This window comes from Xenopus tropicalis, chromosome 6, assembly GCF_000004195.4.
Source record: "Xenopus tropicalis strain Nigerian chromosome 6, UCB_Xtro_10.0, whole genome shotgun sequence".
Lineage (NCBI taxonomy): Eukaryota > Metazoa > Chordata > Amphibia > Anura > Pipidae > Xenopus > Xenopus tropicalis.
Genome location: NC_030682.2, coordinates 50,986,828 through 51,010,032, shown reverse-complemented (window position 1 = coordinate 51,010,032; position 23,205 = coordinate 50,986,828). Strand labels below are relative to the sequence as shown.

At 40.4% G+C, this 23,205-nt stretch overlaps 2 protein-coding genes across 3 annotated transcripts in view; one reads left to right on the top strand and one right to left on the bottom strand.

Moving 5' to 3' along the window:
• snrk (SNF related kinase) overlaps positions 1 to 11,135 on the top strand; it is a 45,853-nt gene extending 34,718 nt beyond the window's left edge. The window contains 4 exon segments of the mRNA NM_001130352.1: positions 3,047 to 3,188; positions 4,099 to 4,311; positions 5,603 to 5,737; positions 7,195 to 11,135. Of these exon segments, the coding sequence (NP_001123824.1) occupies positions 3,047 to 3,188; positions 4,099 to 4,311; positions 5,603 to 5,737; positions 7,195 to 8,410 (1,706 nt within the window). The 3' untranslated portion in view covers positions 8,411 to 11,135.
• A 6,917-nt stretch (positions 11,136 to 18,052) lies between these two features.
• Positions 18,053 to 23,205, bottom strand: part of ano10 (anoctamin 10) — a 116,907-nt gene continuing 111,754 nt past the window's right edge. For both annotated transcript variants that reach the window (XR_001924777.2, XM_002937850.5), the window contains one exon: positions 18,053 to 19,508. Coding sequence is in view for 1 of the 2 variants with exons in the window: in XM_002937850.5 (XP_002937896.1) it covers positions 19,455 to 19,508 (54 nt within the window). In the remaining variant the exon portion in view is untranslated. The remainder of the gene's footprint in view (positions 19,509 to 23,205) is intronic.

Here is a 23,205-nt window from a genome sequence, read left to right as displayed (position 1 = left end):
TCTGCCGTGATACCACTGAATCATAAAATTTTTTTTTTTTTCTTATTTGTTGAGCTAAACAAGAAAATTTAAGCTACTCCGTATTTGGTCCTTGAGAGGTAGATTTGCCCAATGCCCAATAATCCACGTGCATAATGGACTTATGTTTATCTGTGCATTGAGAATCTATTGATCGAGTAGCCTCATCAGCTCAAATAGGAAAAACCATACACTGTTTTCCATATTGCACATATTCTTATTGACTTTTAAAGCCTTTTTTTTTTTTTTTTTTTTTTACTATGTCACACATAAAGGTTAAAGCATAGACTGAAGTTTTTTTTGCCATTTGCTTTGACTATACAGTAGAATATAAAGTAAAAGTGGTAAAACAAGCTGCTATTTATTTGTGTATGTATTTGCTGCTTTTCCTGTAGGCTTATCGTATGTTCATCAGTAGAACACCCTCTTTGCAAAGGAAATGCTCAGCTGTTGCTAGAGGCGTGCAGATCTATATCTCCCAAGCCTTTCTACAAATGGAACCTTCTTAAATATAAAGCAAATGTATTTTTGTGATTCAATAACCCTGTCGTGTTCAGATGATTTTGTATATGATTGTTTCTTGGCATGCGTTTGGTTTTAATAGGCTCAAAAGTCCCTTTGTGTGGCAGATTGATCAGCTCCCATAGATTTGTAATATGCTGAAGGCCTATCTGATGCCCAATTGGAATTTACTTTCTACAGTGTCACACAATAAAACCCATTATTGCAATAACAGTTATTGTGAAGATCCTATTATTTAGATCAATTCTAAATTGCTATTTACTTTTGTTGATTTCTTTGTTAAAGCTCTGCATGATTTCTTTTTATGCAACTGGAAATGGTGAATTTATTTCAAATAAATTCAGTAGCAGAATAGTGCTTGAGTATTTACTGACCTGAACTATAGGCAGATATGCACAAGCAATGAAATAACTTACAGTAGTGCAATAAGGGCTCTGGCACACGGGGAGATTAATCGCCCGCGACAAATCTCCCTGTTTGCGGGCGACTAATCTCCCCGAAATGCCATCCCACCGGCGAAAATGTAAACCGCCGGTGGGATGGCATACGCGGCAACGCGATTTCCCTGAAATCGCTGAAGTTTCCTCTCAAGGCAACTTAGGCGCCACGTATGCCATCCAACCGCCGATTTACATTTTCGCAGGTGGGATGGCATTTCGGGGAGATTAGTCGCCCGCGAATAGGGAGATTTCAATTCTCAGTATTGTTTATGGCAGGGTATTTTCTGGGGTTTAGAAGCCGTGAAAAAGTAGCTGCTGCTAAGTAGCTCAGTTTGCCCTCACCCTAAAGGAGAATGGAAGTTACTATCACTGGGGATGCCAAAATGTTAGGAATCCCCCAGTTGTAATTGTTTACCTGAAACCCCGGCTGGTACTCCTGCTGAACTTTAACAAGAAAGCCAGCCTTTTCGCTCAGCTGCACATGCGTGGGCCCTGGTATAGTTGCCAAAGGAGAGGGAAGAGCATCGCCTGCCTGCATTTACCCCGGGCTGGTGCAATTTTCTCACAGGAGCACTGGCCGGGGGTATCAGGTTAGCGATTACAATCACTGGGGGTGTCTGATATCTGGCATCCCCTAGTGATTTAGCCATTAATTCTCCTTTAAGTCTTCTGTGGACTAACGATGTGAGTCCCTCAATGACACCACCAATCTAAAGAAGGAAGTCTGTCTTGGAGATACCTTTTAATATAAGGTAGGCTTTTGTGTTCTAAGCCAGATGGCAGTTGGTCTTGTCTGTGCTGTCTGTCCTGTTTTTCTTTCAGTCTGCCATTCAAACATTGGTCAGTAGACCAGATAACAGTTGAAATGTCATGCTGGAGAGCTGCAGACCAAAGGAGTAATGTATAAAACCCTAACAATTGGCAGTTGTATTGGAATATTGCTGCCTACAGCATACTGATGGTTGGTTCCAGTGCCAAGATCACATGTAAATGAAAGAGACTGATTGTAGTTTTTGTGCATGAGAATTTCTGTGCAGTAACGTGGTGTTTTCACATATTAGTGAGCAGTTGTGAGCAACAAGAGGTGGAGCCAGGGTTACCACTCTTTGTACAGCTCTGACCCAGGAGCCTTTCTTATGGGGTTCTTGCAGTTTGTTCTGCTGTGCATAGTGATACGGAACAAATGTACAGAGCTTGGCATCTGCTTTTAAACTCTGTCAGCTGCCATGTCCAAGTGGCCAGGCCCCCTGACACCACCCCCCAAATCTTTCCCACAGTCCATTCATTTCCCTAAATTCAACAGCCTGATTTGTATTGTGTCAGCTACTTTTCTGCCTTTCTTACTGAATGTCACACTGACTGGCCTCCTAACCACCATCTGAAAAAGTGCAGTTACAAATAAAATTTATGGGGGTGCTAGTTTGCTGTAGTCCTTGCTTTTTTGCAAATCTGTGTTTTGAGGATTAGTTTATAGAAAAAAACGGTTTTGCACCCTAGTCCTTTGTGCTTTCTACTGCCTTCCATCTGATTCTAGCCGGAATATGAAACATGGTGGGTTAAAGCCTGAATTCAGATTCATGATCCAAGACTTGGTTTACAGTCAATTATGCACCTAATCTTAACTTTTTTTAAGAGGATAAAATTACCGTGAACAGAATGGGGCCAATAAGAAATCCTGAATTACAGTAAAGGTACTGAAATATGCTTGGCAGTTGTATTGGGATATCACTGCCTACAACATACTTATAGTTGATGCCAATGTCAAGATCCCCTGTAAATGGGAATCTAGCGCTGTGGTGATAAAAATAACCTTCCTGATCTACAGCTGCTGCCCATTTGTTTGAATGGGAACCAAACTGCCTATGCAGAGAAGGACATACACTAGACATAGAAATGGAAAGTGGTTGTAGCCAGAAATTGCCATTTTGACCACCATGTTGTTCCCAGAGAGTACAGCTGTAGTCAGAATGAACATGTACCATAGTCCTTCAGGTAATTTGAGGATATGGCTTAAATACATTAAGAAAGCAGATCTGATGAATAATACATTTTTATCCTTCTTTCAGATATTTGGAGCCTTGGCGTAATCCTTTTCATGTTAGTATGTGGAACTCCACCATTCCAAGAAGCAAATGACAGTGAAACACTGACCATGATAATGGATTGCAAATACACAGTCCCTAAACATGTATCAAAAGACTGCAAAGAGTAAGTAGGCACCAGCTTTCACACATTTCCCACTAATAGCCCCATACAGAATTAGATGAAATCATTCAAGAAAGTACTCAAGGTTATATTATTTGCTCTGAAACCCCCAGAGCTAAGCTGCAACCATTGCCTGCTGCTGGGAAGCTGAGAGTAATAGTGATTTTTAGTCACCTAATAATATTTTGCTTTAATCTTCCAGCAATGCTCAGGGGCATTAAAGCTATTTCTGCGCCAGTTTAGGCCCAGCTTACATGGAGTTTTTCCTTTCTGCCAAAGGAGAAGATACCATTTTTGCCACTACCCGTACCGCTGATAGTTTGCCTGTAGCTGCAGTCTGTTGCTATTGTGTCACACGGATCTATAGAGTCTGCCTGAAAGGATTGTATGGATTTGCAGCCTCGTTCTAGCCAGCCTGTCACACGGGGAATCATACCACAGTGGAAATCAGATGCCACTCATGTTTTTGTCTCTCTCAGGCTAGTGCCACACGGGGCTGATTGTCAAAGGTGCTTAGCTGTAAATAGGTTATCCAGAGGCTGTGTTGCAGGTCAATAAATAACTCCATGTGTAGTTGACCCTGCAATAAGCACTCATATAAATGCACCATCATATTGGCTGCTCTAATAAGTATGCAGTTTAGTTGGAAACTAAAAATTACTAAAACCCATTATTTGTGTGAACAGATTTAGTATCACACAGTCTGCTTGAGTTTTCCTCAGATTCCTGTTTAATTTGATGACCATGGCCTTTTTCCCCTCTATTATAGTAGGTTGGAGAGAATTCAGTTGTGGTTTTTACTTTTGAGAATACCCCGGCCAGAAGCCTTGCCTGAATTTGTAACATGACATTTTCTAATCTGTTGGTTATTTATTATTCTTCTCTCCCCCCCTCCCTCATTCTTCCCCATTAGTCTCATCACTCGCATGCTACAGAGAGATCCTAAACGAAGGGCATCTTTGGAAGAGATTGAAAACCATCCATGGCTTCAAGGAGTTGATCCATCTCCAGCCACAAAATATAACATCCCACTTGTTTCCTACAAAAACCTGTCTGAGGAAGAACATAACAGCATCATACAGAGAATGGTCCTGGGAGACATTGCCGACAGAGATGCAATTGTGGAGTAAGAATGTTTGTATACATTTGTTACCAGTCTAGCCCCCCATTATAAGTATTTATTTTTACACATGGAGCTACGTGTCGCGGATACAAAATAGACAAAATTGATAATTGTCTGTACGTGTGTATTAACAATTCAAAGTACTGTCTATGGGAAGGTATTTTGTGCTTTTTGTAGCTGCAACAACTAGCTGTGTGTGTCATAGCCCATAAATCAATGAGATTTCATTGGTGCTCTACACTGTGTTACATGGCAATTACACAAGAGATCCCCACCCCTGACATTTGCAGGGCATAGAAAAAAAAAAAGCAGGTTTGTGTGTAGAGGTTATGTTGTTCATGTCACTGTTTTTGTTTGTTCTACAAGGCCTCTGTGATTGTTGTACTTGTCAGGAAGACATTTAGCAGCCCCAGTGCTCAGAGTCATGGGTGATGGTTCAGTGAAAGGCGCACAGATTGCTGCTCCAGCACATCATTGGTTGGAGAGCCTGGTGCAGACATTTTGGCCGGTGCTGCATAGCAACTAAACTTGGCTGGTATCCTACATACCTCAGCATGTACTTCAAATACACACCAGCCTTTCCTTTCAATTCTAAGCAGATCATTATGATCTTATTCTCTCATCCCTTTATATAGGTGTTTAGCAGGTATTTTGTTTAATAGCAGTGTGGGAGAATGGGTGTCATTATACTGCCTTTGCAATAAACACTATTCATTTGTGGGCTGCCTCATTTAGTTCATAAACATTTTCCTATAAAATACAAACCTATAAAGTGCTATTGGCAGTATTTTCCCTGACAGAGAAGTTTCTCGCTGAGGGGAGTCTAATTTTCTACGGACAATTAATTCTCAGCTTGTGTTCTAACAGGAAGCTGAAGTGAGACACTCCATAGCAGGGAGCCATCAGTACTGGAAAATTCCATAGGAAATAGCTATATATATATTTATATATAATATTGTCCTACCTGGCCACCTGTTCCATTTATCCCTATGATATAGTTTCATCTTATTAAGCTCATAGGAACAGCCAATTAGGTGCCTTACTTTCCCAGTTGGTCTCTGTATTTCAATGTTTCTTTGCAAGAAGGCAGTAAAAAACAAATAAGAATTTTACCTCTCAGAAGTCAAAGGCTTAAAACCACACTTTGTACACTCACTGTGAAATTGCCTGCGTCCAAATACACTCTTTGTTTTATAATGGTGAGGGAAAGCAAAAAGCTGCCGTCAATACGGCTGATAGTACCAACCAGAAGTCATGCATTTTATACATAAAATTGGGTTTCTGCTCTTTACAGTGCCTTGGAAACAAACAAATACAACCACATCACAGCCACTTATTTCCTTCTGGCTGAAAGAATTCTGCGGGAGAAGCAAGAGAAAGAGACACAGACCAGATCGGCCAGTCCCAGTAACATCAAGGCTCAGTTCAGGTACAGATTTGCCTATTTACATTCCAATTCACATGTAGTTATCAGACAATGTTTCATTTGTCCCATCCGTTTTTCTGTGTAATACTATTGCTCTGTCTGCCCTAACTCTCCCTTCTTTGTGTTAGCAGAGCATTTCTGCCCCTATTTTCACTGCGGTAGGGTTACTGTTTTTACTTGTCATCAGTGTCTTCATTTGTCTTTAACATCTCTGAAGAATTGCTGAACTTTTACCTTGCCCTAGGTAGTCTCCCAATTTACTAACATTCTCACCTTGGTTGACCAGAGTTGTCCATCACCTTATCATTATATGTGGCAGTGAAAAAAGTCTATCCGCTGCCCTCTGCCCTCTCTGGGTGTTTGCTGACAAGCACGGGATCATCCATCTATCTAAATTGATCATGCCACCCCCCCTGCAGTCTGTTTAATGTGTTCCTCCAGCGTTTGCTCTTCTTATTCCCACTTGTATATGAGATACAATAACTGATTGGATCCTTCTAGTTTTTCCACCGGAGCAGATCCCTCCTGTCCCAGTGAAAGAGCCCTACAGTATTTGCTTTATAATCCCATGAATTGTGATCAGCAGCAATTGTACTGCCTAATGTACATTAGTAAGGCAATTTCCCCCTTTTATCGTTTGTTGCAAGGGCCAAATGTTTATAATGCAAATATTTAACTGCTTGTCCTTTCACTTTACTGCTTATTTGTATCATAGCAACTGTGCATGTCAACGTTAAAGTGTGACATCCAATAACAAGTCAGGCTTTTAGGGCTGTTCACTTAATTAGAACACAGTAACAGTCTATTCAAACATCTTTCTCTTGCCGTAGCCTATGTGCTCTGTATTGGACTTGGTTCGGTTCAGATCATTTTGGAGAAAATGTCTTTAAAAAATCAGGAATTGCTTTATTTTCTGCCTCACCAGTCCTGATTGAAAGTTTTTTAAGACTTAAAAGTTTTAAAGGGGTTGTTCATCTTAAGTTAACTTTTAGTATGTTACAGAATGTCCTATTCCTAGCAACTTTTCAGTTGATCTTCATTTTTTTTTGTCTGTTGCTTTCCAGCTGTCAAATGGTTCACTGACCCAGCAGCCAAAAAAACCATTGCTTTGCAGGGCTACAATTTTCTTGTTACTTCTTATTTCTTATCTTTCTATTCAGTCCCTCTCATATTCATAATCCAGCCTCGCATTCAAACCACTGCCTGGTTGCTAGGCTAATTTGGGCCCTAGCAACCAGATTGCTGCTGAAATTCCAAACTGAAGAGCTGCTGAACTAAAAGTTAATAATTACAAAAAAAAATAAACCACACATAATAATGAAGGGCAATTGCTAATGGTCTCAGAGTGGCACTCTATAAACATAAGTCTAAAAGTTTTAAAGATGAACAACCCTTTTAAGTTTTAAAAAGTTCTGGCAACACTTACTAATCCTTTCATTTATTTATTTCCTTACTTGTAGGCAGTCTTGGCCAACAAAGATTGATGTACCACAGGACTTAGAAGATGATTTAACTGCTTCTCCTATAGCCCATGTTGCTGTCCAACCGACTCCAGCTCGGAGTACAGAGAATGTTTTGAATGGACACAGAAACAAAGGCTTTATGGAGCCTCTAAAGAAGGAGGATGTCCCTGATTTCTCTAGCCCTGCTGTATCTGGGCTGCCTCCTGTGAACCTGAATCCAACAACAAGTGGAAGGAAATGTCTCTTTAGGGTGGAGGAGGATGAAGAGGAAGACGAAGAAGATAAGAAACCTATCCCTCTCTCTACACAAGTTGTCCTTCGGCGCAAACCTTCTGTTACAAACCGCCTTACCTCAAGAAAGAGCGCTCCGGTGCTCAACCAGATCTTTGAGGAAGGAGAATCAGATGATGAGTTTGATATGGATGAAAATCTTCCCCCGAAACTGAGCAGATTAAAAATGAATATTGCATCGCCTGGGACTGTGCACAAGAGATATCATCGAAGGAAAAGCCAAGGGCGAGGATCCAGCTGCAGTAGCTCCGAAACTAGCGATGACGATTCTGAGAGCAGGCGCAGGCTGGATAAAGATAGCGGATTCACCTATTCCTGGCATAGACGTGATAGCAGTGAAGGCCCCCCTGGCAATCAAGGTGACGGTGGAGGGCAAAGCAAACCAAGCAACGGAAGCGCTGGTGTTGACAAAACAAACCCAAGTGATAACAAAGGCGGTGGAAGTCCCTCTAACACATCAGGTGGCAACACCAACAACCAGTCTGGAAACACCCGCAACTGCACCGGATCTGGAAATTCTGTACAGCAGTCGCCCAGAAGTGCCGGAGAGTTGGTGGAAAGTCTAAAACTAATGAGCCTCTGTTTGGGCACACAGCTACATAACGGAGCTAAGTATATCATTGACCCTCAGAATAATCTATCTTTTTCTAGTGTTAAAGTCCAGGAGAAATCCAGTTGGAAGATGTGCATCAGCTCTAACGGCATCGCCAGTAAAACTGCGCCTGCAGGAAGTGTAAAATTATTCTCTGACCAAATGTCGGACACCGTTAAAGACAAAGAACTTCTAAAGAACAAGAACTTTAGAAATAATGTGTTACAGCTACCTCTTTGTGAAAAAACGATATCTGTGAATATCCAGCGAACGCCCAAGGAGGGACTTCTATGTACCGCTAGCCAGACCAGCTGCTGCCATGTCATTTAAAGCTGGTTTGCCACCATTGTTTATCTTGATGGCTGTGAATACTTCCTTTGTGTTTATTCCATTTTGTTGTCTTAAGTTTTTCCACCCTCACCTTTCTTTTAAGTGAACTTTTTGGCAATTATTTATTACCATTTTAGTTTGTGTTTGCCATATAGGACAGTGGTGCATTTTATTTGTGCATGTGCTAGGGAAGAATTCACTCTTCAGCTCATCTAGAATGTTTTATTGTGTAAATTCTGTGTTTTTAATAGAAAAAAAGTCAATTTGGCTTCTCATTGAGCAGTACCTAGGGCATACTTTGTGAAGAGCACTTAGAAGTCTCATGTTTAGCACTTATAAAGAGAAATCCTTGTTGTTTTCTCACATTCTCTTGATTCCAGTCCTGAGTTCTCTTATTTTGATGTTCCTAAGTGTGTCTGTGATAGAACCAAAGCAATAATGTTTTTATGTTGGCATCATCCCAAGGGGCTTTCTGATATCACAAGCTCTTCTCTGCATTAGATGCAGTGTTTCAGAGCGGCCTGTCTCACAGCAGTGTTTAAGCTCGCCTAGAATGCCTCTCAATTCCTACAGTAGTGACAATCCTTTCTCCCTTTGATGTGATAGTTACATCTTTGGACTTTATTCTTTAGAGAGATCGATGACAAAATGTATTACTTGGCTTATATTTTCCATTGTCCATACAATTCTGTTCCTTCCTCCCAAACCTTGTGTTGCCGCCTGTTGGTCAGACTGAACCACATCTACCTGTGCTGTTTACATTGTTGCTTTCCAGATTCCTTAGTACTTGTATGTGTGAAGATCAAGCTCCGATATTTTATCTTGTACCATAAGAAAGTGACATTTCTATATTCAAGAAAATTGCATATGTATAATAAAGTCACCTGACCTTGTTAGAAACATTTAGCATATACTACTATATCTCTGGATCGCATGTAAGCTAACAAAGCGCAGTGTATGCATTTCAGAGGCAATTTGGGGATATTCCCATTGCTGGTGTCCAGTATGTATTTTCACTCGACAAGTCATGGTTGTATATCTGCCAATATGGCTGGGTGTTTGTCTTTGTTTGAAGAACAATTCCTGCTACAGATCCCACCGTTCTTCTTTGCGTCTTCGTTTACTGCCGAGAGGGTGAAACAAATAAGCTGTATCTTCTAACTGTACGTTTTGACCAAACCATTGCTTACCCTTTAGTTTTGAGTTTATCCACTTCCTTTGTAGCATTCAGATGTGCCAAATAAAAACAGGTGCACCCTCAGCAACAATAAAAACTGAACTTCTAGCTAATTACTATCTGGTTTTGTGTTCTGCCACTGAGCATTTGTAAAAAAAAAAAAGCAGCAATTCAGCTTCAGTGGTTGGAATACAATGTTCCATCTGTGTGTGTGTATGGTGCCACTATAGGGTCAAGTGACCACACTGGCTGTGCCCTGTCACCATAACCCCCTCCCCCCCATTGTTTGGCATTGATTTTTTTTTTTTTAATGCAGATGCACAGACATCGGGGGACTACTGAGTTATGACCCCATAAGTGGCATGCACCTAAATGTTGTATCCTTAAAATACTACCAAAGGAATTATGTAGTTACACACTGGTTTGCAGAAACTACATCTTAAATAAGCTTTTTTGTGTGTGTACGTTTATTTCCTGTCTATAACCGGGGCAAGCAGACTCACACGTCGTTCTATTTAAGGTGAACGAATCCGATAATATTTGTATCGCAGCGTATTCGCACGTCATTGCCACCTATTTATAATTGCGTAGTGCAATACCCACGTAGAGATGGCGAAGCCACGGAACGGGTTTTGCTTAAACTCTCTAAGCAGGGAACTTGTATATTATCTGAGAAGTTCTAATAGTGAATTGACCTGCAGTGTACAAAGTGAGAATGACTTTTCCATGAATCCCTAAGGGCATTGGCAATACTTTATGTTGCAGGTATTGTTTTTGTATTTGGCTTATTTTGTTTCTTCTGAGCTTTGTAAATACTTTTATGATGTGCATCCTTGGAATGGCACTTTGTAATTATTCCAATGTGTCTGCTGTTTCCAAATGTTTATATATAAATATATACATATGTATATACGGTGCTCAGTTATGACTGGCTGTGTGGACAGTTAACGCTGCATATAGATGTATAATAATAGCCTTATTAGACGTGTATGACTGATACTGGGTGTACAGATATTGATCTGTTTTTGTCCATAAGTGAATGATGGTGCATGTGATGTCTGTCAACTTGTCCAGTAAATAAGGGATGTACAGTCTCGGCATTTAGCTGACTGAGGATGCTGGGAATTGTAGTACAGCAACAGAGGGAGGACTTTAGCTTGGACATCCCGACCCTAAATGGAAGGGTAAGACAAACCACTACATTATAATATTGGACCAAACAATAATTGTGCTCTAATCCTTTCTTGTACCCACATTTCCTGTCCTGAGAAGTTGCTTCTATAGTTACATTTAGTGTACAAAAATGAATATTGTGAAAATCAAAAGTCTTGTATTTTTCTGTATGATATGATGTAACTGGCAACATTATGTAGCTGAAGATCGTATATAGATGTAAGGATAGGAAATTCTAACCGTGTACCTAAAATCTTCTGTGTGTACGGAGGTCAATACAGTAGAATCAAAAATTCAGATCTTGCAAATGTGTTATATGGAACCCTTATTAACTGAAAAATGCAAATAAAGCTGTGGAAAGAAAGGAAATTCTTATATATGTCTTTGTTTCTTGTGTCTCAACTGAAACCTGCTTCTGGGGTTCCCCCTTTGTCCCCCAGTTTGGCTTCATATAGCAATGTGCACGGAACCGCACTCACAGGTCTGCGAACAGCGTGTTGTGCCAAGCTAGAACATTTTCTTCCTAGTGGCATTTAACCCCAGACTAGGGAATGACTGGAAGCGTGGAAGTGTGTCCATAATTGTGAGTAACGCCCCTGGTGGTTTCTCCCCTCTAAATTTAAGGGGTTGCTATACCCTCGAGGAAGCCTCAGTTGTCTTCCTGTCAGGTGTCGCCTTTGCATGTTGCAACAGTTGTATGTAAGTGTGTATATATATATATATATATATATATACAAACACACACACAATAGCCAAAAGTACCTGTAATGCCATCCAAGCTGTCCCTGAAATAAATGTTAGCACAGGAACTATAGATATAAAGATCTGTTATCTGGAAACCTGTTATCCAGAAAGCTTTGCATTATGGGAAAGCCATCTCCCATAGACTTCATTTTAAGTAAATAATTCACATTTTTACAAACAATTTCCTTTTTTTCCCCCTGTATTAATACAACAGTTCCTTGTCCTTGATCTCAACTAAGATGTAATTAATCCTTATTGGCTAAACAATCCTATTGGGTTTATTTAATGGTTTTTTAGGAGACAAAGTATGAAGATTCAAATGAAAGAAACCCACAGGTCCCAAGCATTGTGGATATCAGGTCCCCCATACCTGTACGGAGTGTGGGTTTTATAGTAAAATAGAGGCAAACAAACGGTACATCCCAATGTGCAGCGCCAAGCTGGAGGGCAAATGGACCTTGGAACAGTGCAAACACTTCCTCTGGAGTGAAAAATGGCATCTCCCCATCTGGCTGCAAAGTTTGGTGGAGGAGAAAATAATGGCTGGGGCTGGGGTTCTTGGTTCCATAAAGAAGACAGTTCTGTGCTGTGGATTTTTTTTCCTGGTTCCATCACAATAATACCCCTACACACAGCAAGATCCATAGAGAATGGGTTTGCGATAATGAGACTGGAAGAACCTGACTGGCCTCCTCGGAGCCCTCACCTCAACCTGACTGAACACCAACTGCGAGATATGCCTGATCCCCAACATCAGTACCCAAACTCACTAATGCTATTGGGGCTTAATGGAATCAAATCCATTGGAAATCCATGGAATCAAATCCTTCCACTACATCTAGTGGAAATCTTCCCAGAAGGGAATAGGCCGGTGCAGCAGCAAAGGGAGGACCAACTTTATATTAATGCCCTTGGTTTGGGAACAGTGGCTTGTGGGACCGGCAAAAGTGTCCATATATTTTTGGCCATATAATGTGCGTGGCTCTGTTTAAAAGCTGATCTCGCTGATGTAGGTGGGTTTTCAACCTGCTTTTTCCATTACTCCAGTTGTCTGAGCAATGGAACCACAAGTATTAATGGGGCAGCAGTATGAATGATCCAGGTAATGCCCTGCTGGGCTTCTGGCACCGACCCAAATAACCATTTAATAAAAGGTTGTGCTTTGAGTAGCAAAGTGTTACTTCTTCCTCAGAATTTCGACTTGTTTCTCTTGCATAGCAACGAGGATAATAAACACAGATGTGCGGTCATTGCGTCTCGTTTTTTTCCCAGGCTGTTTAATGCTGTTGGTTTATTTTTTTCTCGAATGGAAAAATAACCCTCTATAAATAGGCTGTAATGTCCATTTACTTATTAAATAGATCAGGACTGTGCAACGTTGTACGTGTAGTTTTAGTGCTCATTTATATCAAATTATATGATTTAAAGCAAACTTTAACATTGGGGCCATATATATCCCTTGGAGGGGGTCACATCCTGCTTGTGTTTGTCAAGTAGCATAACCCTGAAATAGACTGGAAAGAGCAGAGTTTTAGTAGTTCAGTATGAGATCCCTTATCTGTAAACCTGTTTTGCAGAAAACTCAATTACAGAGTATGGCTCCATAGACTCCCATCTCCCATAGACTTAACGATAAGGAAATAATTCAAATTTTTAAAACTGATTTCCTTTTTCTCTGTAATAATTAAACAGTACCATGTAATTAATCCCAACAAAGATATAATTAATCCTTATTGGAGCCAAAACTATTTGGAACACAAAACTATTGGGTTTATTTCAAGTTTAAATGATTTTTTAGCAGACACTGTATTGAGTTCCAATAATAGAAAGAGCCCTAATCCAGTAAACCACAGGCCTTAATCATTTGAGACAATAGATCATAAACCTCTATATCAGTGATCCCCAACCAGTGGCTCAGGGGCAACATGTTGCTCCCCAACCCCTTGGGTGTTGCTCTCAGTGCCCCCAAACCAGGGAGTTATTTTTGAATTTCTGACTTGGGGGCAAGTTTTGGTTGAATAAAAACAAGATTTACTCCCAAATAAAGCCCCTGTGAGCTGATAGTGTGCATAGAGGCTTCCTAATAGCCAATCTTAGCCCTTATTTGGTACCTCCATGAACTTTTATGATGCTTGTGTTTCTCCCAAGTCTTTTTACATTTGACTGTGGCTCATGAGTAAGAAAGGTTAGGGACCCCTGCTCTATAGTAATATTTGTATTTAGGAAGAGATGGGAAGCTGATATATTGGAAGAGCAGCTAGCTTTCCCCTGTACTGTTAGTATGAGGATCAGGACAGTTGGTAGAGGAAGATGTACTTTCTCTTTACTCAAGAAAAAAAAAAATTGGGTGTTCCCCTACCCCGGCAAATGGTATTTTTCACGGACTAAAATGGTTGCCTGCTTTGGAAGCAAAATGTGTGCGTAAATCCATGACCTCTCAGCATAACATTCAGTCAGCTACTCAATGTCTGCAGAGCCACATCTCAGGGGAAGGTTATTTTGCTTGGCAGATAAATGCTGGGACGGAAAGGCTCACTAAGCTGTGGAAGGCCTGTGCTGTTGGACCGAGCGAGGAAGGAAGATGAGCTAATAGATATTGTACTGAGAGGCGACTGCATCCTGGCTCTAACGCACAGTCCCATTGACAGTCATTTCCCTTATGTATGTTGCTAAAAAAAAAAAAATGAACATTAAGGAGACCCTGCTGTGTAGAGATGGAACCCTGCTGGCCTGCGTATGCCCTGCATTGTATTTATTCTTTAAGGTGGCCATACACATATTTCGTACAATATTCGGTGCGTGTATGGTAGGAGGCAAGGCAACCGATATTGGAAAAAGCCTTGGATATTGGTCGCCTCGTTGATTGGCCAGGCCTGACCAATGGTCATGGGAAAGATCCTAATTGTAGTGTGTATGGCCACCTTTAGTCTTCCAGATAACATGGGATGTGAATATTGCCTCAGTAATAAGCTGATACTGATCATTATGAGCAAATTGGTCTTTATTTAACAGTCTGTCCATAGGGCACTGAACTTAGAGAAGGCCCAGCTCATTATATATACACGGAACTCCCCGTCACTTCTTAAACTGGGAGGAAAAGTGTGACTATAGAACTAGGCCCTGGGAAGAAATGAATATAAATCAGTGTTTCAAATATAAAAATAACTGATCTTTTCACAAAGGAAATAAGAATAGTCTATTTTATAGCAAAGATTATCTCTGTGCCGATAGCAACTTTTCAGACGTCGGTCTTAATCACTCTAACTGCTGATCTGTAACATCTGTAGATCAGGAGACTAAACCCCCGTATGTAGTACAGTGTACCATGAGTTCATTTGCCCTACTCCAGCATTATGTTCCACTTTTAAATAAAAACAAATTCTTTCTACTGATGTTCACTTCCTAATCTCTGGGCAGTGTATATAGGCCAGGCAATAGCTTGTAGGCATGACTTTTCCCTTCAGCAAATGTTTATTCTTATATTCTTGTATTGGTCCAATTTTGTCCTTAGTTTTTAGGACCCTTTACCGGAACCATTTCATTTAAATTGATAATGAGCCATCCCTATCCAGTGTCTGCTTATCTATCTATAAGAATTCAGGCAGCGGGCAGTAATTCCACACACCAACCACTTCTTCAGTTTCCCTAATTTCAATGCTTCACCAGTGTGCCCAGAAGAGCCTTAGAGTTGTGAGTGTCCAGTTATTAAAAAGAAAAAAAAGCAATAGGTTTCACAAAATAAGATGGTGGTGTTGAGAGTCCAGCTGGTGTCACCCCCGACCAGTCCCAACATAAGGCTGAAGCAATCACGGAAACATCCCCAAAACCCAGAATGTGGGGGAAAATGACACCTGCTATGACATTAGGGAATATGGGTGGCATAAGAAAAGTGGTTTTCTACACTGCTCCAGCTCTCGGAAAACTAAAGAGGGCACCAGGGGTTCTGGAGCTGGGTAGTTACTGGGCCCGTATGAAAATCCTCTGATGTGGCGGGTAACACCAGTTATGTGTACACAGAGTTAGTAACGTGACCTCACAGTGTGGCGTATAACTTGGCCAAGATATTTTGCACCGCTCCACTGTCGGAATTGTTAGAGAACCATGGAAAATTAAACTTTATTGCATTGCACTGAGCACAAAAGTTATCCTTAAAGGCACATATTTGGCCTAGAAAATAATAAATCTGTTCCAACCCCTAAAGGGGACAAAAACTTCCAATATTAACAGAGCAGACAGAATTGATCGCTAATTTTTACAGTATTAATGATACATCGTTAACTAGGGAACCCCTGTGTTGCTTGGGACCCAATATAGCAACCATACTTACAAATAACAGTAATAAAAAGATGTGGAGTTCTTTAGAGTTACTAGGAACAATTTTATTTTAATACATATTGGTGGGGGAATGTGAGTAAATAATAGTAAGGCTGCCGGCCACCTTTACACAATTATTTCAGATAAACTCTAAATATTTCCTATTAGCAACTAAAAATGCTAATAGTTTCAGGATCAATAAAAGTCTGGTAACTTGCAGCCAGCAACTCTCACTTGTTTTACCCAGTAATATACAGTGTGTACAGTATATTGTATTCTGTACATTTGGAAATGATATTAAGACAGAACAGACTGGAATTATTTCTAGTTCAGCTGCACAGAAAATGGCAGAGGCTTAGAGCATTTCGGACTAAGAACCAGGGAGACGTCTCGGCAGCTGTGGGTATTGTTGAAAAGACGACAGATGTCCCATTTGGCACGGTAGTGTTCCAGGGCATTATGGGAGAGACAAATTGCCTATCTCTAGGAAAACACAGTGACAAGCATGCTCTCAAACAGCACATTTCTATGGGTAGATCTTCTCACAGTCCCAGCTAATTGCACAAAGTGCCAGGAATCACTCAGTGCCAAGTAATGTGGTGCCCGTTCTTTCCTTATGCAACGGATGCACGGCGCTGGCAGGCTAACGGAAGAATTCAGAGAATTGCGGCCATAGGATCACTTGTACCACCATCTGTTGCTGAGGTGCAGATTTGCTTTGACATTTAGGGATTCTCCATACACACACAAAGCAGAGACATGAAATAGTAAGTGTAATTAAAGTGTGAAAAACAATATTGTGCCAATGAATTGGACTCATATAAATAGGAAGGTGTTTTTAAAAGTAGTGTTTCAGGCTGATTTTTTGAAAGTTTCTGTTCCACTGCCTCCTTTGCCAGGCTCTGCAGGGGGGCTGGCGGCTCTCAGCTCTCAGCACTGTAGGATAGGAACCAATCAGCAGCTAGGCCGAGCTGATAGGGAACTGATGCCTGTGTGACTGCAGGGCTGTGATTGGCTAGTTCCTTCCTATTGTGCTTCTGACAGGGACAGTAAGGACACGCCCACCCCTTATTTGAAACAGACAGGGACCTGAGAGGATCTATAGGGAGCTCCAATAAAGGAGCAATTTTTATAGACAATATTAAATTTTTGACCTAAGTGAAAACAGCACCAAATATTACTCAAAACTACCTACAAGATTAGAGGTTTTTTTGTTTATCCTATGTCTCCTTTAATTGCTGGTATTGTGTTAATCGCCTCTAATATGGAAGTGACACTGACAGTGGAGTTCTCCATATTTTTAATTGCCATTGTCTATGTGTGTGTATTTATATATATATATATATATATATATATATCCACTAAACATTGTGATGCAATGAGAGTGTGAGACCACATAATTCAGGCATCATTTAATATACTGGAAGGTCCAGAACATGATCCTGTTTAGAGATAGTTTTGAGAGAGTATCCTGCACCCAGTGCATCACAGTTAATGTCTAGTCAAAAATCTGGCCTGCTGATGTCTCCCTCCAGCATATGGCTGCCATGGGAAAGGGTCAAGTTCCTAACTTCTTCCATTCTAACCCACTCCATACTGTAATTTTCTATGTGGTACTTGAAAAGCCAAAATGTGTATAGCTTACATGCAAATCAGTTGCACAATGATGCCCTTATATAACTCCGTCAGGTGGCCCCAAATATGTGACCAAATGATGTCCTGTATCCAGGCCCAGACTGGCAATCTGTGGATTCTGGCAAATGCCAGAGGGGTTGCTGTAAGATGCAATAGACAGTCACTATTAAATTTGGGTCTCTGTGTACTTTATTGAATCCCAGTCCAGACCTGCCCACATCTCAATCCTTGGTGTTTTTCTTATACCAATCCAAAATGTGTATTTTCAAGTAGGCAGTGTCATGGTGCTGCAGGTAACTCCCCCCCATCCTGTCCAACCACAGAGGGATGCACTGAAGCCATGCACTTAAAATGATGGCAGGTGTATGCTGACTCCTATTTAACATTTTGAATGTGATTGCTTAATCCCTCAACCTAAAAGATTTCAGTTTGTTTTTCAATTGAGTGGTACAGTTTATAGGTCACATTAAAGGTGGAAAAAGTTCTAAAATGATTTATCTTTGTCTCATTTTTGTACAGCAGAGAAACCTGACATTTTACCAGGGGTGTGTAAACTTTTTATATCCACTGTATTTTATAATATCAAATCACACAAAATCTCAGCCATTGATGTGTGACATTTATTTAACATGCAGATACAATAAATCTGTATTGATTTGCCCCTCCCACTTATTCACATTGGTTTGTATTAGATAATTGTAATTAAGGAAACACTGATTAATAATACAGTTTAAAAAAAAGAAGAAAAAATAAGTAGCTAATTAAGAGTTGGTGGTGAAAAAATGAAGGATTTGTGCCCATCAGGGACCCCTCCCCCCCCGCTCCACCCTGGGGACCCAGATTTATACTGGGGCTCAGCTTTGTGGCATGAAATGAATAACTGTGCACTTTATGTTCATTCCTTTTGATTTTAAGGAGGAATTTTATGGGATTCTAGAGACCAACCTTATACAGAATATAGTACAGGTATAGGACCCGTTATCCAGAATGCTCGGGACCAAGGGTATTCCTGATAAGGGGTCTTTCTGTAATTTGGATCTCCATACCTTAAGTCTACTAAGAAATCAATAAAACATTAATTAAACCCAATAGGATTATTTTACATCCAGTAAGGATTAATTATATCTTAGTTGGGATCAAATACAAAGCACTGTTTTATTTTTACAGAGAAAAAGGAAATCAATTTTAAAAATCTGAATTATTTGATTAAAATGGGGTCTATGGGAGACAGGCTTTCCGTAATTCAGAGCTTTCTGGATATCGGGTTTCTGGATAACGGATCCCATACCTGTAGTAGTCCCCTAGGATAAAGGGCACTATGGCAGCTCTTGTTATACAGCAGTTTAAAAGCAAGACTGTTATAAGGTAATTATTGAAATAAAAATATGACAATGAAAGCACTGAACAGGTTCTGCCTAAGTTGTAATCTGACATAATATACTGCCGGCACATAGCTCTGGGTGAAAAGAAGTGAGAGTGACCTTGTTGCCTTTGTACCCAGGATTATAGCTTAAACTGGGCCAAGGCAAATCAATGTGCTTGTTCTTTGTCAACAGAAAATAAATATGTATGGAGTGGTTCCTAATGATAAATGAGGGCCTTATAAGGGGTTTACAAAATCTGAACCTCAGAAAATACAGAATTAAAGATGGAAATAAATAATACTGGGTTATGAAACAGGATGATTAATGTATCGAATTAACAAGTCCTAAATAATATGACCCCCGGCCAAATAATCCTGTATCTTTGCTGGCAGAGTACTGTGGTCTCAGTATATATTTACAGCTAAATGCAAAGCATTAAAAATAGGGTTTCTACACAAAATATAAATAGTAAGCAGTAATAAAATGCAAACACAATGTGTAAATCCTTCAGAGGGACAGAAATGAAGACAAGTAACTGCCACCCTGAGAAGTGCAGTGGTGCCCCAAATAGGCTCAAGCTTTAATTAAGGACAAATTCTTTGGAGAAGATAACGAGTCCAATGTACAACCATTTCCTTTAAGAATCCATGGCTTCATCGTCTGTAAGTGACTCAGAGGAAAGCTTCATTTGCTGTAAAATACAGATACATGGTTTAGATAAATAAGGAATATGAAGGATAACATTCTTTGCTAAAATAGAAAAATGGGCAGAGTTCCAGAGCTTTCTGTATAATAGGTTTCCGCGTAATAGGTCCCATACCTTTACTAATATTCCAATTGTATATTCTCAACTAGAAAGCAACGTGCCAGTTACACCACCTTTCTAACTGTGCGGAATGTGCTGGCGCAGGGAGAGCCATTATTCATATTCTGTGCATTCAGCTTGCAGGTTTGTTGATATTTAACCAGTGAGTGTGGATTTGTTGTGGTCAGCACGGATACAAGTTATTCATTCGCTAGCACTCAATCACCTGGGGGTAAGACCGGATTTCTCTCAGTCTAACAAGGTTAAAGCAAATGTTCAGCTGAATACACTATATTAACACATAAAAGGACAAGTCTGTTGTTTCCAGATTCTACTGAGCCAGATCTGCAGAGATCCATTTCTATTACAGATATAGGTTATTGGCAAAACCAGGGAAATACAATTATTTTATTATTATATACGTCTACTCTTTCCTGCAATGCATATATAGAAGATATGGGGCTCAGCACAAAACTGCTAAATCTTTTTTTAACAAACCCTACACTTTGGTAATAAAACTTATATTATCAATATGCTTATCAGTTAGTGTCTACCTGGGTTCCCTGTACCTCTTTAGGGCAAGAGCACATGGGGTGGAATGTCAGCCAGTGGATAAGTACAGGTGGACAATCCCCCCTACACTTAAAAAATCTTCTAGTTGGGCGCACAGCCGGTATCCGCCAACAGCCACAAGACTTTGCATTAGTTGGCAGATATCAGTTGTATGTGCCGGCACCTGGGCAGATTCAGCGCTTCCAGTGCAGGCAAAATGAAAAGATTTTTGAAGCATAGGGCTAGATTGTCAGCCCGCGCTCATCCACTCTGCCATGTGTTCCCTTGCTCTAAGCCACAGAGTCTGTTTCTTCTAACTTGTAGTTAATTCCCTGACCCACACCATTTTATCTATGGAAACCCAGGCTCAGAGACATGGTTCTCAAAGGAACAATTAACACAAACACAGGACTTGATAAAACATCTAAAATATCAATCTATTTCATGCACATAATAAAATGTATGAAGGACAGATCTCAAGGCTCATTGGAGGTGGAGAAGGAGCCAGGGACACACCAGTACTGAAATGTTTTTAGGTAGCTTTAATTCATGCTATTCCAAGTTCTGGACCCCTGGCAAACCCTGAGACCCAAGCATTTTGTATAATAGATCCCATTCATGTAGTTGAACTTTACCAATAACTGCGCAAGAGAAATGGCAGAAATCAGAGTTTTGTGCCTACATAAGTTCTAATCTGCCCAGAATCTACCAAATCATGTTACTGTATACAAATACAATTTGAAATGTTTCTTGCATTTTACAAAACAGCCAGGAGAAGAAGCAAACTGTTCAGGGCCACAGGAACCCAGCAGTGAGATATAAATCTTGGTTTCCATCTTATAATAGCCTATAATGGACCCTCTTCACCTTGTATCGGATCACGGCTATTTTTGTATGTCTTCTCTATGTTCAATGTATATAGCCATTTATTGTTCAGCACTGCGGAATTAGTCGGTGCTTACAAATCAACCCTTCACCCTGTACAGGGGGAATGTGTACTGTATACATGTATTTATGGTATTTGTTGCTGCATTGCTTATCATTCCTCATGGCTAGCCGATTAAGCTTGCAACTTCCCTGACACAGCAGCCCAAGCAAGAGAAAATATTTCACCTGCACATTGATTTTTACATCATGTTCCTTCAGCAAACTGCAGTAGCCAGCTGATTTACAGCAGACAGTTATGTATAATCCAGCCATTTCCCCACATTACCCATAAATAACTGGGTTACCTTCCATCCTTAGGGTGGCACTGGCACAAGAAAGCTCTAAGTCAGCATAAGGAACCTTTTCAGAGTGGAGAGGTTGCTCAACTTCAACAACATTATAGGACTAATAACCCACTATACCATGTGTCCAAGGGCCTGTTATACTAAAATTATTTTAGTAGGCTCAGGGACAGAAAAAAACCTGGAGATTGGCATTGGGACCATAAGTGTCCAGTTAGACTGGGTAGGGGCCCACCGGGATTTTTCCCGGTTTCCTGGCGGCAGAGTCCGACCCTGAGGGGCGGCCTCCTCTATGAGGGGGCTGCCATATTTGTGCAGCAGTAGGGTCAGGTTGGCAAAACAGTCAGGTTTAGGAACGTCAAGTAACAATTACTTACAAAAGCAGCCCTATCAGAAAAAAACAATCATAATGACCAAAAGGCAACTTTTAATATAAATTCATATTTTGAAGAGCAGTTTTTGTGTCAGTATCACTTTAAGAAACTTTCACTGTAAATGTTTTACTTTTGTTCTGCGTGGGCATTCAATTCCATTTAAAATAAGAGAATTCTTACTAAAACACAAGGGAGCACTACCAGGTATTGTGTTTACTGGGATGTAAGAATTCCATTTATAGAAAGGCTACAGGAAGTCACAGATTGCAGCAGCAGTCTGAAATAGTCTGCGTAAAGCACCAACTGTTTCAAGGCAGAAACCGCATTAATTCCCCTTTCTATATTTTCTTTCAGTGCCTCTCTGAAGTGTAATTTTAAACCAAGCAAAAATGAAAATGCAGAGAACATGCTGGACATGAGAGAAGTATGTAGATGGAAGCACCTGCTTGCAGAAATAGAAACGGTGACGTGCAAACTGGCTGTCTAGGTTACCATTAATTGTACTTATTCGCAGGCAGGAATTTCCTGAGCTTGTGTTCATTGTCTTGGGCCTCTATGGGAAACTTGTTCCAGAATCTCCTTCCTAAATTCTTAGATGTTTCCTGTACATCAGACACATTGTACTAACACATACAGTGATAACTACCAGTCATTACTTACATGGGAAACTGACGATTTGACAAAGGACATTATGGAAAAAAAAAAAAAATCTATAGAAATGTAAGATGTAACAGTGTTATCAAAGTACAAAACAAAATATACACAGTGAAAGCATACATGAAATATAAGGTATATGTGGCTATTTTTATAAATTGTAAAATCCCAAATAAACGCTGTGTGAGATGGATTTAATAAAGCCAGACAGTGGCTGTAACCTGTAGGTGAGCTATGGGATTTTGGACAATGAAACTGAGTTACAGTCATGAATATCCCAAACACCCCCATTTGCAACAATGGCTATACCAGATGGTGGCAATTTCACTCCATAGGATGAATGCACAAATGAAAGTGTGTCCCCTGCCTATTGACACTGCACAGGGAACGCCATTGTGCCCTGCCCTCCTCTCATTACTGTTTTGCTTCTCTCCCCCACTATTTTATGCTGTCCCCTTCACACTGCTGCTTTTTACCATAAACACATTTCTTCCTTTCTTTTGCCACATCGACTGCACCTCCTCTCTCTTTTGCTCTGTCCCCACTCTCACTCCCCCTCTTTTATGATCTCTGTCAAGTTTTATTCTCTTGCTTTCCCCATCTCTGCACTTCTACCCTCTTATCATGGTCAGCCTATACTTTATGATATTGAGGGGCAGCAGGTTAAGCTTGTTTGTTGCCCATGGGAGGTTATAAATATTGTATATAGAATTATAGTGCTGCTGCAGATGTAAACTTCCAGCTAAATGGCCTCCTCATTAATACAATACACAT